This window comes from Tachypleus tridentatus, chromosome 4, assembly GCF_004210375.1.
Source record: "Tachypleus tridentatus isolate NWPU-2018 chromosome 4, ASM421037v1, whole genome shotgun sequence".
In the NCBI taxonomy this organism is placed as follows: domain Eukaryota; kingdom Metazoa; phylum Arthropoda; class Merostomata; order Xiphosura; family Limulidae; genus Tachypleus; species Tachypleus tridentatus.
The window spans coordinates 3,834,409-3,851,185 of NC_134828.1; the positions used below are offsets into that span (position 1 = coordinate 3,834,409).

The following is a 16,777-nucleotide window of genomic DNA, read 5'->3' on the forward strand; positions in this document are numbered from 1 at the left end:
TTCAAGTCTATTGTTGGATCTGTTCCCAGCAGGGTGTTCACTCCATCTTCAAGTCTATTTTTGAATCTGTTCCCAGCACGGTGGTCACTTCATCTTCAAGTCTTTTGTTAGATCTGTTCCCAGCAGGGTAGTCACTCCATCTTCAACTCTTTTGTTAGATCTGTTCCCAGTTTGGTGTGCCAACAATGGTGCCTTACCACTCTTCTTTCTGTACTTCTCTGGCTCTGGATTCCTTGAGCCTCATATTTTTCTGTATCTGTACCCTTAACTATGACCTCTTTCACCTAGGAGTCTTATCCCTTTGTCTTCTTGGTTGTTTCACCAAGAAGTCTCATATTATAACAGGCTCGTAAAGAGCCTTATCCTCCATCTTTTCTTGTTATGATCCTTCCTCATTCATTGTGTCCCTCACCTGATTCCTTTGTCTCACTAGAACATCAATGTAATTCAACATGCCCTTACCCAGGCTCCATTCAAACCATTGGCCACTCACTTATTATACTGACACTCAAGAGTTCTTTAGTGCAATCCTGCTGGATCTAGATGTTTAAATGTGATTATTACAAACGTTTTAAAAATGATTTATTCGTATTTGACAGTATAGTGAGGAGGTACAGTATTTTCATTAGAATTTCACCAGGAATATGAATAAAAGGCATTTGGGTGAACAGTTAAGCTAAATTGTTTAATAATAATGTAAGTATATGATTTGTGTTAAATTACAGCATTGTTTTCCAGAAAAAATTTAAAAGTTAAATTGCATTTTGTAACACATACTCTTGTTGATTAAAGTTTATATTAATTGATTTTTTATATGCAGCAATTAATCTTGAAGTTTGAAAATACCAGTTTCTATTTTTGTGTGAAACATTCAAGTCACTAAAACTATATATATCTCTGATATATATACATACATTTTAAATAATAGACGTGAAATTACCAGAAATACTAGAAAATCACAGAAGTCTAAAGATAAAATACATTTTTGGTTAAATAATTTTTTGTTACATTTTCCTTTTCACGTGTTTCTTACTTTAACAGTTTCTTCTTGTCACAAGTATTATGGTATAAATGTTGTAATCATAACAACTATAATATTGGAGATAAGACACTACTTTCTGTATTTAAAAAACAGGCTGTTAGGAATCTAAGTGAAAATAACTAGCTATTTAAGCCTACATTAATGTTGTTTAATTGGTAAAATACCATTCTGTAACAATTCTGTATATTTATAAAACTTGTATAAAACTTCTTTCACATTAAGATGTTTTGAGCTGCTACAAACAACCATGAAAATTGAAGAACAGAAACGATGTTATTATTTTTATTCAATATTTATTATTTTTAGAGCAATGTGAATGCTGTTTTTTTCCTATCATTTTGTTAACTTTCTGATTTATCCATTTTAACCTGTACTCTACTGTGTGGGTTGTAAGCTAATTTTTATTACAGTACCTATGTTATACCTTTCTTTGTTTTATTTACACATCAGTTTAGTTTTGAGTGGGGTATATTACGTGCACATAATCGTGCAGCTACCAGAATACAGAGTTTCTATCGAGGGTATGTGTTGAGAAAGGAGTTTCTGAGGAAAAAGAAAGCTGCAATTATAATTGAAGCCCACGTTCGTGGATATCACGCTCGAACCAGCTACAGTTTAATTAAATCTAAGCCTCAGGTAAAGTTGGAGTTTTTCTGGAGATGAAACAGAGAATGTTATATAGAATAAACTTGTTATTTGAATATAATTCGTACTGCTTCTCTAGCCTTTAGACATACTGGCTCATAACTGCATGGAACTATCACAGGTGAAAATAAAATATAACTTTAATTTAATTTGGGTGGCAAAATGACACTTGGGACTAATGAAAACATTTACATGTTGGTTTTTGGGTAGGAATTTTGTTTTTAATGATAATTTTATTTTACTTTAAGTTTTTGTTTCCCAGTGAAACTTACTTTAACTTGGTAATTGTTATAATAATTAATTTCAATCAGTTTAAATTCAAAGTCACTAGTTTAACCTGTTGACTGCCAAGTATTTCAGCTGCTACGGCAGCTCCTATGCCGGGTTTTTTTCAGCAAAATTGAGTAATTTTTAAAACAAAGGAAATAAGCAACAAATAGTATTTTTTCTCTAAGCCAAACTTATAGTAGTAAACAAAATGAAGAAATATGTACAAAACATGAAACAATAACTCATCCGTGGGACTGTGTTACCCATCGGCTTGGAAGAGTTATTTTGTCTACGGCACTGAACAGATTAAAGCTGTGATCAAACGTTGCTGGATGAGTTAGTAGTTTATTTTTTAAGATATTTATCTGGTAGTTATTTCTGTATAAATAGAAGTATATTGCTTGTTGTAAATATGGTATCCCCAGGTTCACCGATTTTAAGTAATTGGTTATTATCCACAAGATAACAGGAACAACAAGTTTTAAACCAATAACAAACAAAGATCTGGTGCGATCAAATCAAACTTTTTGGCAGAAATTTAGATTTCGAAATATTTCAGGTCTCAGAATTAATTTCTGTGGCCTGAAAGACAACCTGGGATGGTCAGTAACTTTTACTGCTCTTCACCCTGCACATTGATTTGTTAAATATGGAGGTACTGGGCTTAGATCGTGCTCTGGTACAAAGGAGATTTTGCTGTTTTATAAATTAAGACCTAAGAATAAAGATAACAAAAAGTTTAACAAAAAAAAACGTATTGTGGAATTAGGCTGAATTGTCTTGGTTATGGCTGTGTATACAGTAAATAAGTAGACTTGATACAGTTTAAAACACACACAAAAAACGATCTTTATTCGGTACAAAACACAGACAGACAAAACAATGAATTATGTACACTGTCCTACAATAATATTCATCTTAAGGTGAGTGTAATATCAGTTTCAATTATTGTCATCTATTGAAAAATAAGGAAGGACCCTGCTATAGCATATTTTACTTTGCAAAAGTGTTTCCTGTGAGATTGTATACGTAGTGCCATGGAGGAATGACTCAGTACAATAAGTAACAGTGGCAAAAAAAATAACTGTGTGATATGTTCTTTATAAAACTAAGAAATATAAACTAGGATATCTTAAAAGTAGAGGGATAGTATGTCCTGATGGTTGCAGTACTTGACCCTCAGTCCAAGGGTCTTTGATTTAAATCCTTATTACCAAACATGCCCTCCTTTTCAGCCATGGGGACATTATAATGTGATAGCCATTTCCATTACTTATCAGTAAAACATTTGTCTGTGAGTGGTGTTAAGTAGCTGTCATCTATCACTCTCGAGTAGCTTTGTACAAAATTCAGAAATAAATAATTGTATGTAGTAGTTTGATTTTCAACTCTGAACATTAAATATTTTACAAATAATAACATTATAACTATTTTATAATAATTTAGGTACATTAAGTTAATTAGTTCTATCAAATCAGCTTCATTAATGTATGTTTAATATTACAGTGTTTTTTCACAGTGTTATTTTGATACTGAATTAACTCACAGTAATTTGTTAAGTTATTAATACATAAGAAATGTTTCAGTGATTTAATCTTTTTTAAGTTGAGGAATTTTAATTTTTACAATAAAGTAATACTGTTAGAAATAAAATAACACTTGTTTGTAATTTAAATGTAATGAAAGTGGGAAGGTATATATACATGTGTTTGTCATCACTGAAAGATGTATGTACATGTGTTTGTCATTACTGGAAGGTATATATACATGTGTTTGTCATCACTGAAAGATGTATGTACATGTGTTTGTCATTACTGGAAGGTATATATACATGTGTTTGTCATCACTGAAAGATGTATGTACATGTGTTTGTCATTACTGGAAGGTATATATACATGTGTTTGTCATCTCTGAAAGATGTATGTACATGTGTTTGTCATCTCTGAAAGATGTATGTACATGTGTTTGTCATTACTGGAAGGTGCATGCACATGTGTTTGTTATTACTGGAAGGTGCATGTACATGTGTTTGTCATTACTGGAAGGTGTATGTACATGTGTTTGTCATTACTGGAAGGTGTATGTACATGTGTTTGTCATTACTGGAAGGTGCATGCACATGTGTTTGTTATTACTGGAAGGTGTATGTACATGTGTTTGTCATTACTGGAAGGTGTATGTACATGTGTTTGTCATTACTGGAAGGTGTATGTACATGTGTTTGTCACTACTGGAAGGTGTATGTACATGTGTTTGTCATAACTAGAAGGTGTATGTACATGTGTTTGTCATTACTGGAAGGTGCATGCACATGTGTTTGTTATTACTGGAAGGTGTATGTACATGTGTTTGTCATTACTGGAAGGTGTATGTACATGTGTTTGTCATTACTGGAAGGTGCATGCACATGTGTTTGTTATTACTGGAAGGTGTATGCACATGTGTTTGTCATTACTGGAAGATGTATGCACATGTGTTTAACAATACTAGAAGGTGTATGTACATGTGTTTGTCATTACTGGAAGGTGTATGTACATGTGTTTATCAATACTAGAAGGTGTATGTACATGTGTTTGTCATTACTGGAAGGTGTATGTACATGTGTTTGTCATTACTGGAAGGTGTATGTACATGTGTTTGTCATTACTGGAAGGTGTATGCACATGTGTTTGTCATTACTGGAAGATGTATGCACATGTGTTTAACAATACTAGAAGGTGTATGTACATGTGTTTGTCATTACTGGAAGGTGTATGTACATGTGTTTATCAATACTAGAAGGTGTATGTACATGTGTTTGTCATTACTGGAAGGTGTATGTACATGTGTTTGTCATTACTGGAAGATGTATATACATGTGTTTGTCATTACTGGAAGGTGTATGTACATGTGTTTGTCATTACTGGAAGATGTATGTACATGTGTTTGTCATTACTGGAAGGTGTATGTACATATGTTTGTCATTACTGGAAGATGTATGCACATGTGTTTATCAATACTAGAAGGTGTATGTACATGTGTTTGTCATTACTGGAAGGTGTATGTACATGTGTTTGTCATTACTGGAAGGTGTATGTACATGTGTTTGTCATTACTGGAAGGTGTATGTACATGTGTTTGTCATTACTGGAAGATGTATGTACATGTGTTTGTCATTACTGCAAGGTGTATGTACATGTGTTTGTCATAACTAGAAGATGTGTGTACATGTGTTTGTCATTACTGAAATAGTTATAATTGAACAAAATATGTTTCTTGTGTATTTTCATTATAATATTTTTTTCTTTTTGGAAACATAAGAGTTATCTCATAAATGTTACTATCTTGTTTTCATTTGATACTCATGAATATATCTTTGTTAGTAATGAGTGTTATTTTCTTGTTTTGATTTTCAGCTGTCGTACAATATAAAAGGCAACACTATATGTCTTGATGACCCTTCTCTACAAACTCTGATCCATTCTTCTGATTCTACTCATATCAGCTGTCAGTCGGAAGTTCGCTTTGCACTTTTACCCAAGTGTGAAGGTTCTCTTCAAGAAACTAACACTACTATCTTGCTTATATTAGGAGGAATAAACCCTAACAACTTAAGTGGAACAAACACAGGTATTTAAGTTGAATCAACAGAAATGTAAAAAAATGATTGTACAGATCTTTGATAGTATTATTAGCGTGATTTATTTATATTTGAGTTTGTACATTCATTGGTGTTAGTGGTACGTTTACAGACTTAAAGTACTCAGATTGTCTGTTCTGGATGTAGCATAGGAAGCTCATTGTACAGTTTTGTGTTGAAACTATAATGGCAATGTTGATAATAAAAAATTACATTAATTTATGTAAACTTATGACATTCAGTACTGCAAAGATATCTTTGTAAGGTTACTCATTCAGTACTGTAAAGTTATCTTTGTAAGGTTATTCATTCAGTACTGTAAAGTTATCTTTGTAAGGTTATTCATTCAGTACTGTAAAGTTACCTTTGTAAGGTTACTCATTCAGTACTGTAAAGTTATCTTTGTAAGGTTACTCATTCAGTACTGTAAAGTTATCTTTGTAAGGTTACTCATTCAGTACTGTAATGTTATCTTTGTAGGGTTATTCATTCAGTACTGTATAGTTATCTTTGTAAGGTTACTCATTCAGTACTGTAAAGTTATCTTTGTAAGGTTACTCATTCAGTACTGTAATGTTATAATTGTAAGGTTATTCATTCAGTACTGTAAAGTTATCTTTGTAAGGTTACTCATTCAGTACTGTAAAGTTATCTTTGTAAGGTTATTCATTCAGTGCTGTAAAGTTATCTTTGTAAGGTTACTCATTCAGTACTGTAAAGTTATCTTTGTAAGGTTACTCATTCAGTACTGTAAAGTTATCTTTGTAAGGTTACTCATTCAGTACTGTAAACTTATCTTTGTAAGGTTACTCATTCAGTACTGTAAACTTATCTTTGTAAGGTTACTCATTCAGTACTGTAAAGTTATCTTTGTAAGGTTACTCATTCAGTACTGTAAACTTATCTTTGTAAGGTTACTCATTCAGTGCTGTAAAGTTATCTTTGTAAGGTTACTCATTCAGTACTGTAAAGTTATCTTTGTAAGGTTACTCATTCAGTACTGTAAACTTATCTTTGTAAGGTTACTCATTCAGTGCTGTAAAGTTATCTTTGTAAGGTTACTCATTCAGTACTGTAAAGTTATCTTTGTAAGGTTACTCATTCAGTACTGTAAAGTTATCTTTGTAAGGTTACTCATTCAGTACTGTAAACTTATCTTTGTAAGGTTACTCATTCAGTGCTGTAAAGTTATCTTTGTAAGGTTACTCATTCAGTACTGTAAAGTTATCTTTGTAAGGTTACTCATTCAGTACTGTAAAGTTATCTTTGTAAGATTACTCATTCAGTACTGTAAAGTTATCTTTGTAAGGTTACTCATTCAGTACTGTAATGTTATAATTGTAAGGTTATTCATTCAGTACTGTAAAGTTATCTTAGTAAGGTTATTCATTCAGTACTGTTATGTTATAATTGTAAGGTTATTCATTCAGTACTGTAAAGTTATCTTTGTAAGGTTTTTCATTCAGTACTGTAAAGTTATCTTTGTAAGGTTATTCATTCAGTACTGTATAGTTATCTTTGTAAGGTTACTCATTCAGTACTGTAAAGTTATCTTTGTAAGGCTACTCATTCAGTACTGTAAAGTTATCTTTGTAAGGTTACTCATTCTTTACTGTAAAGTTATCTTTGTAAGGTTACTCATTCAGTACTGTAAAGTTATCTTTGTAAGGTTACTCATTCAGTACTGTAAAGTTATCTTTGTAAGGTTATTCATTCAGTACTGTAAAGTTATCTTTGTAAGGTTACTCATTCAGTACTGTAAAGTTATCTTTGTAAAGTTATTCATTCAGTACTGTAAAGTTATCTTTGTAAGGTTACTCATTCAGTACTGTAATGTTATCTTTGTAAGGTTACTCATTCAGTACTGTAAAGTTATCTTTGTAAGGTTACTCATTCAGTACTGTAATGTTATAATTGTAAGGTTATTCATTCAGTACTGTAAAGTTATCTTAGTAAGGTTATTCATTCAGTACTGTTATGTTATAATTGTAAGGTTATTCATTCAGTACTGTAAAGTTATCTTTGTAAGGTTTTTCATTCAGTACTGTAAAGTTATCTTTGTAAGGTTATTCATTCAGTACTGTATAGTTATCTTTGTAAGGTTACTCATTCAGTACTGTAAAGTTATCTTTGTAAGGCTACTCATTCAGTACTGTAAAGTTATCTTTGTAAGGTTACTCATTCTTTACTGTAAAGTTATCTTTGTAAGGTTACTCATTCAGTACTGTAAAGTTATCTTTGTAAGGTTACTCATTCAGTACTGTAAAGTTATCTTTGTAAGTTTATTCATTCAGTACTGTAAAGTTATCTTTGTAAGGTTACTCATTCAGTACTGTAAAGTTATCTTTGTAAGGTTACTAATTCAGTACTGTAAAGTTATCTTTGTAAGGTTATTCATTCAGTATTATAAATATTGTCGTGATGTTACTGGAAAAAAGAAGGTTAGATACAAAGAAGTTTGAGATGTGTAGTTTTTAAAAAGGAGGTAATGATCACAAGAAACTACACTAAGTGTTGATAAAGTAAAATAAAAGTGTGATATGAGGGTTGCATGAAAAGAATTGTTCAACAGGTATTATTAAAGACATAACATCTACACAATCATAAATAAATAATATGGATAAACATTGAGAGTTCAGAGTGGATGGACAAAAAAAATGTTATTTTTCTGACAGAGAACAATCTCATGATCAGAAATCACTGAACCTAGGATGTAGATTTATTCTACAAGATAGAACACCATTTAAAGTTGTAATTTGATAGTTTTTTTGTATTTCACTGTTGACTTTAGTTTCGAAATTGGCTCCAGTGCTGATGAGTATCACATCATTAATAGAATGACTGGATAAGTTAAAGTGTTGGTTCCCAAATACTAGTCTAGATATATTGCAGAAAGCTATTAGAATTCAAAAAGCAGTCAGTTAAGAATAATTTATTTTGAAAATAGCTGAATTGTAGATTTTGTTTGTAAATAGAATGTTTTTGAATAAAATATACACATAACTGTCTCCAATCTAAAAAAAACAGATCAAACTGATTTAGGTTTTTGTCATTATTGTCAAATGAATTAGTTACAAGAAAAGAAGTTATTGGGGTAATTCAACATTAAATTTACGTTACAGTCACTTGATCTTAGCAAAAACAAGTGGTTTGTGGAATTAATATACAGGATACATGTACAAATTTGTTATAAGTGAAATAAAAAACAATTTTTAACATTAAATGTTAAACTAAAAGCCAAGATGTGAGTATAAATTCCAAAATAAACTTATCTCCTCTCACACTGTAGCTTTATCCTAACAAACACTCTTCTCTGGAATTCTAACTATTGGTATGAATAGACAGACAGGTGAGAGTTGGGACTCAGACAGCTAATTACAAGCCTAGGACATCCTGCTTCCTGCACTGTTTGGCACATCAAGTTTGTAATGTCTTGAGCATTGCTCCTGTATTTTATGACTTTCTTTTCACATGTCCTCCTCTATTGTCTTTCATATCAGTTGTCTTTCAATTCCCCAACAATCCTCTTACATTCAGTCATTAACAAGTCATCCAGGATCTTCTTCACAAAGAGGTCATAAAGCATGTCAACATCTCTCTTGAAAGATTATATTCCCATCTGTTTGTAGTACTAAAGAAGATGGGAGATTGGCATTGTTATCTCCATTTTTTTACATGAACAACATGTTTTTCTGTTTCTCTCTGTACCATCAAGCCTCACATCAAGACAGGGTCTTCTGTTTCTCTTTGTACCATCAAGCTTCGCAGCAAGACAGGGTCTTCTGTTTCTCTTTGTACCATCAAGCTTCGCATCAAGACAGGGTCTTCTGTTTCTCTCTGTACCATCAAGCCTCACATCAAGACAGGGTCTTCTGTTTCTCTCTGTACCATCAAGCCTCACATCAAGACAGGGTCTTCTGTTTCTCTCTGTACCATCAAGCCTCACATCAAGACAGGGTCTTCTGTTTCTCTCTGTACCATCAAGCCTCACATCAAGACAGGGTCTTCTGTTTCTCTTTGTACCTTCAAGCCTCACATCAAGACAGGGTCTTCTGTTTCTCTTTGTACCATCAAGCTTCGCAGCAAGACAGGGTCTTCTGTTTCTCTTTGTACCATCAAGCTTCGCATCAAGACAGGGTCTTCTGTTTCTCTCTGTACCATCAAGCCTCACATCAAGACAGGGTCTTCTGTTTCTCTCTGTACCATCAAGCCTCACATCAAGACAGGGTCTTCTGTTTCTCTTTGTACCATCAAGCTTCGCATCAAGACAGGGTCTTCTGTTTCTCTTTGTACCATCAAGCTTCGCAGCAAGACAGGGTCTTCTGTTTCTCTCTGTACCATCAAGCCTCACATCAAGACAGGGTCTTCTGTTTCTCTTTGTACCATCAAGCCTCACATCAAGACAGGGTCTTCTGTTTCTCTTTGTACCATCAAGCTTCGCATCAAGACAGGGTCTTCTGTTTCTCTTTGTACCATCAAGCCTTTCATCTGCCCTGTACTTATTTTGCAGGATGATCAGATCCGTTCACACTCACCATTCTATAGATGACTGGTTTCTTCCAACCATTTGACTGAACTTCACTTTCAAACTCTTTCATCTAAAGCTGTAAGAGCTGGTTTTTCTCATCAAAATGGAGAGGTCCATTCTCATTCTTACACAATACACAACATAAAATCTTGGCTGTTCCATCCTCCAAACTAACTTAAAATAATTTTAAAAAATAATTAAAAAATCTTAAAACCAGCCCTTATCATTCATACACTTATCAAGCCTTTTCTTAAACTCAGTTAAATGTATTGGCTCTACAACATCTGAAGGCAACCCATTACACAGACCAAGCACCCTCTAAGAAAAATAAAACTTATCATCTTAGCTGAAGACAACTCCTACTCTACCACATTTTATATTTGTATCTCCTAGTCCAACTATTCTTACTGTTAAATATAAAACAGATTATGCATCAATTCTATCAGTTCCCTTTATAGTTTTGAACACCTCAATCAGATCCCCCTGACTCTTCTTTTTTAAAGAGAAAACAGTTTGCGAGATTTAACCCTCTCCTTGTATGAGACATCTTCCATCCCAGACACCTTTCAGTTAACACTTCTCTGAACCCTTTCCTACAATAAGGAGCCCAAGACTGAACACAATATTCCAAATGTGATGTATTTTAATTCTCATCTTACTTAGGATCAAACCTTCTTTTCTATGCTTTCAGGCTATGGAATGGTCCATTCTTCTAAAACAGTTGTCTCCTTCACTGACATGTGCAGTTCTATCTGTTTTGAGAATGTGGGCATCATTGGAATCACTCATTCCTTTAGGTTGGGCCCACATATGTTCTCTTCAGTGGTTGTTATATGACCAATGAAATATTTGCATGCACTGGATTGTTCAATGAACCTACTGGCTGCCAGGCTGCTCATTCTTGGCTGGTGGTTTGACAGGTACCACAATGGTTGGTGTCTGTCTACTATCTCCACAGCCAGATACTTTGTTTCAGGGCTGGGGTGCTTGTATAGGAGATATGGGATTCAAGAGCCTTTAGACTGGAGATGAATCAATCACTTAGAGCTTCTAGCAGTTCAGTGAACTATGGCTTGGGGTCTCTCACTGTTTCGAGTTAAAATGGTAATGTTTCACTCAGACATTTCCATGTTGGTCTCATACATTTCCAAGTAAGGAGGTACTCACTCCAGGTCTCTTGTTTTCATACATTGGATCTTCATTTTTAGGTCCACAATCATGTTGCTTGTTATGTTCCAGGTGTATTGGATTTAGTAACTGATAAGGTTTCTCATCCAGAGTTCTGTTCACATTATGGATGCTTCACCAACAAGTTTCTGTTGGATCTGCTCTCATCTTTGAATGACTTAGATTGATGCTTTCACCATACACATTAGAATTCTCAGCTCCTGTCCTTCTAGTCTCCTGTACCTCATCCTCTGGCTTTGGGCATAGACGCTCTCAACCAGGATTGGATGGGTCATGTTCCCTCCAATTTGTCTGTTATCCAAAGTTCTTGCACTGATTTGCTCACCCATCCTCTTAAATCTAAATGGTGGCACCACATTGGTTGGTTCAGTTTTGGTTTCTACTCCTTCAGTATCTTTAGGAGTGGGAATCTCTCTTGCATTAACCTTGGTTGAGCATTTTTCTTTAGGTAATCACCATTCTCTGACTTCATGCCTGGCTTTTATGCAGTCTGTTACATGATTGACCTCTAAGATGTTATCTTTATTAATGCTGGCCATTTGATATTCTTCTTCAGATGTTTACCAATGGAAATTGTTTACTTATTGTTATTGGTCTCTCAGACATGGTTTCAGTTCTTCTCATCCTACTGTGCTGCATGTTTCTCAGTTTTGGACATATTTATTCAACAAAGTTTAATACCTTCATCCATTTCTCTGTATAAGGATGCTTTGTCAGCTGCTTTCTGTTTTTCTTTGGGTTATCTGACCTCAACATTCTTTGCTGGTTCCAAATTGGGATCTCACAGTGGTTTTCCATGCCTTATCTTGTCCACCCTTCGAACCTTTGGTGTCATGTTTCCTATATCACCATTCTCGTAAGACTTTTTTTTTTCTGTTGTTGGCTAGAGGACATCAATGTTCATATGTGCTTGTGACTTGTGTTCACAGGACTACTGACCACTCCACTTATGCTCTTTTGTATCCAGACAGGTTCTTTCTACCCCAAACTTTGATGACTAAAGAAGAGGAGATATTTTTTCTTCTTTTATTCATCCTTAGTTTGCCATTTATGTGATTGCTTGGATGTGGATCATCTTTTATGCCCAGTTTGGACTCTCTGATGTTATGTTGTGAACACTGTAGAGTTTTGGGGTTCACATTATTGTTTGTTTCTCCATTTAGATTATTTGGTGTAGTATGACTTATCTCCTGTCACTTCAACAGGTTTGGTTCATAATGTATACTCTAGACTTTCACTGGAAGAATGGAGACTTTTATGGGTTTCATCTCATCAAGTGAGACATATCTAAATGCCTCTTGTGGCTTGGTTGTGTTGCTCACTGGAGGAGATTGTACTGACTGGTTTGGGGACCATGCTTAATACACTTATATCTCATTATTTACATGATTTGGCAATTGCCTCCTTTGATGGTTTTTTGGCTTTTTCCCACATTGGCTAGATTATGAAAAAGTTGAGTGACTTGATTTCTTTTGTGTTTATTTCTATTCTCTCATCAGTTTCATTTGGATCTGACTCACTAACAAGTGTTGAGTGGTTAGGTATATTTCTTTCCAAATACACATTAAGTGTTAGCAGACCAATCAAAAGCATTTTGGTAGCAATGAGCTTTGTTGAGATGGGATATTCCATAAGATCATCTTGTGGATATCTGTGTGATAAGCAGTTATATACCCTATTGGGCTGCCACTCACAGACTATAATGGATATATTGAGGTCTGTTTACTTTTCAAAATGTGGAACATGTTTCACTATTTCTAAAGCATCACTCCTTGATGCCCCACTCCCATTTCCACTATGGGTGTTCTTATCTCTCCCAGTTGCTGGAGTTGTGACCAGAGGTTTATTCCTCCTGAGTACTTCTTGAACCTACTCAAAGAGAAGAGGGCAAAACTGGGTGCCTTCCTACCCACAACTCTGGATGGTTTTCCCAAATGTATTTTGGGAGTATGGAACAGCCTATGTGGGAGCCTTCTTGTGAATCTCATTGAGAGATGACGCTTTACTATGCAATTGAATTGAACAAGGCCTTTCAAGTAATAACGAGGAGGTTATATATGGATCTGGAATAGAGGACACATTCACATAGGTGGAGAAAATCACAAGATTTTATATGCTGTGGACAATATACTAAGATATGAAGGTTGAAGCAAGCAATGTAAGATTCATACCAATGGTTAGATGAACAGAAAAGAATAAATTTTTTCAGGATAAAGTTATAGTCTAAGAGAGGTAAATATTATTGAAAATACATTTTTGGTATGGGAAAGTGTTAACGTTTACTTTTGGGGTTTTACATGTAAAAATTAATGTTAAAAATGACCTTTCAGTAATTATTAACAGAAGAAAATGAAAGAGTCGTGACAAAACCTTCATGTTACACTATAAACAAAACTCTTTATTTTATTTATAAAAAGGAATAAAAGTACAAGTGATCATTAGAATAAAAGGTTATTACAAAATAAAGACAGGAAATGTAAATAAATGAGAATAGTTTACCTGCAGTACACAGTGAAACAATGACAGGACTCCTCTTGGCTTTCTCAAAGAAATAAAGTACTTTTCACAAAAGTTAGAGCAAACTCGGTCTCATATTGCCAAAAATACATTCATAATACACATACTCTCTGTAGCTGACTAGTTAGAAAATGTGATGCACATCTGATGAAACTTATAAGGTATTCTTGATTCGCAAAGTTAATTAAGAGACTATGAAACATGAAGTAGAGACCTCATTCAGTTTTTGAATGTTCCAAATCTGAATTTAAGAATATACTAATATATTAATATACTCAAAAGTATAGTTTTCAGCTGGATGTGATATTAAATTTTTTATACACTGTCAGCAAATGTTTTCTAAAATAATATTGAAATTTTAAAACTTTTTTTAATATATTGAAACAAACAGATTACATATTTATGTAATCCCGATGTTTTGTTTTATCAACTTTGCATACACTCCTATCAAAATTCAAATTTGCAATTTTATCTGAATGTGAGAGTTATTCATCTGTTGTTTTCCTAGGTGATAGCATGTTACGATATTTGCCAATAGAGGACAAGTGGGAGCACTGTGGTTACTTACCAGAACCTCGATACTATCATATGGCTGTTCTGCTCAATAGATGTGTGTATGTGATAGGTGAGTCATGTCTCCAAACTAAATACATAGAAATTTGTCTGTATCTTCAATGTGTATTTGATTCAAATCAAGCAGGCGTACCATTGATTAACTGAAAGCTTGTTCTAGTTGAGTTTAAGCAAAACATGTGACTTAAAATATTCACTTACCTAATTTTCACAAGTGTGAGATGATCTCACATAATCTTTATCTTGCCACAATTTAGATTTTCTTATTGACAGCCATATAGTTAGCTTGGCTTGTTTTTCTTCTTCTGCAACTATCTGGCATGATAGTAAGTTGAGAAAAATGTTTTATAATAAATTGATTTATATACAATGGAACCTACTACATCCTTTTACAGGTCATTAGTATGTTTTCTTCAGATATGGTCTCATATGTCCTGGAGGTTAGGCTGCTTGACTCACAGTTTAAGGACTGCTGATTTGAATTCTGTCACTGAATATTTTTTGCCAACTTAAGCACAGGTGGTATTACAATGTGATGGTCAATCTCATTTATTTGTTGATAAAAAAAGTAGTCCAAGAGTTGGTGGTTGGTAATGTGGAATATCTGTCTTTAATTTAAGTCTATCACTTCTAAGTTAGGAGCAGCTAGCTCAGGTATAAATGGCTATAACATGTCGCCCTTGAATAGCTTTGCAAAAAATTCACCATAAACCAAACAAACTTTCCACATTATAAGATGATTTTCAGTTCATTACCATCTCTTCTTTTTGTTCTTAGAACCTTGTGTCTTCAAAAGTGTGGTCAAATCATTAGTTATTATTTTACACTTACATTCATTGCCTCACACTTAGTTAATCTTCCATAAGCTTCTCCTCTGGACTTGGTTGTTCACAAGTCCGAATTTGTGCTTGCTGCTACTGACTATCTTGTTTATTTGGAGTTTTGTATTAAAACTCTTCCAGGAACTCTGGCAATCTTTATTTTGAGTAGTTATGAGCTGTCAAACAAATCCTCTCTGTTTTAGGAACAATAGCTTCACTTTATATGGCAATTCCATTGGACAGTACTTACTTAAGACATCTTCAGTAGGATTTGTTTTCTTTATGGAGTTTATTCTCAGACCTGTTGTCAATTGGAATTTCTTTATTTCTTTTGCTTTCCTTCAGCTGTAGCTTATTCTTGAGTTTTCTATTATAAGTTCTCTCCTTTTCTTCCACTTCCTTCACATCTCAATCTTTTTGCCAATTCCTTTTTCCAAAATTGGGATGATATGTTGAGTGACTATCATCATTCAAGTCTGTAGTCTTCTCGGATATCCAACTTATGTCATTCTGTTTGAGCTTTGGGCTCTTCAATATGATATTAATAGTTCCTATCCTTGTTACAACACTACTGTATTGTATCACTCCTAAACAATTCAACTGTGGTTGTCAAGATCTTGTTGCTCCATGCTGGCCTGTCGTTCCATGGTTTTTACTACTGTCATCTCTTTAAGAGATCATTCCATCCAGTTGTCAGATCTTATTGCTCCATGCTTGCCCTTCCATGGATTTTCCAGTTGTCAGATCTACTGTCCTGCCCTTCCATCTCTGTTCTCTTTAAGAGATCATTCCATCCAGTTGTCAGATCTTATTGCTCCATGCTGGCCTGCCCTTCCATGGTTTTTACTACTGTCATCTCTTTAAGAGATCATTCCATCCAGTTGTCAGATCTTATTGCTCCATGCTGGCCTGCCCTTCCATGGTTTTTACTACTGTCATCTCTTTAAGAGATCATTCCATCCAGTTGTCAGATTTTATTGCTCCATGCTGGCCTGCCCTTCCATGGTTTTTACTACTGTCATCTCTTTAAGAGATCATTCCATCCATTGTCAGATCTTATTGCTCCTTCTTGCCCTTCCATGGTTTTACTACTGTCATCTCTTTAAGAGATCATTCCATCCAGTTGTCAAGATCTTATTGCTCCATGCTGGCCTGCCCTTCCATGGTTTTTACTACTGTCATCTCTTTAAGAGATCATTCCATCCAGTTGTCAAGATCTTATTGCTCCACGCTGGCCTGCCCTTCCATGGTTTTTACTACTGTCATCTCTTTAAGAGATCATTCCATCCAGTTGTCAAGATCTTATTGCTCCATGCTGGCCTGCCCTTCCATGGTTTTTACTACTGTCATCTCTTTAAGAGATCATTCCATCCAGTTGTCAAGATCTTATTGCTCCACGCTGGCCTGCCCTTCCATGGTTTTTACTACTGTCATCTCTTTAAGAGGGATCCTATTCCTTTAATTATTTATTTTACATATTCCATAACAACATTTGTCATCCGTAGCTTCATTGCCTTGAATGTTGTTAGCAGTATGTTAGAAATTTGTAAAATTCAGTTTCTTGTCTTTTTTTC

General features: G+C 34.2%; 1 protein-coding gene across 1 annotated transcript in view; it reads left to right on the plus strand.

The window, feature by feature from the left end:
* The window catches only part of LOC143248462 (kelch-like protein 38), an 81,558-nt gene that overhangs the window by 46,283 nt on the left and 18,498 nt on the right, over window positions 1-16,777 (plus strand). Inside the window, exons 8-10 of the mRNA XM_076496843.1 lie at window positions 1,493-1,678; window positions 5,353-5,566; window positions 14,318-14,434. Coding sequence (XP_076352958.1) covers window positions 1,493-1,678; window positions 5,353-5,566; window positions 14,318-14,434 — 517 coding nt within the window. The remainder of the gene's footprint in view (window positions 1-1,492; window positions 1,679-5,352; window positions 5,567-14,317; window positions 14,435-16,777) is intronic.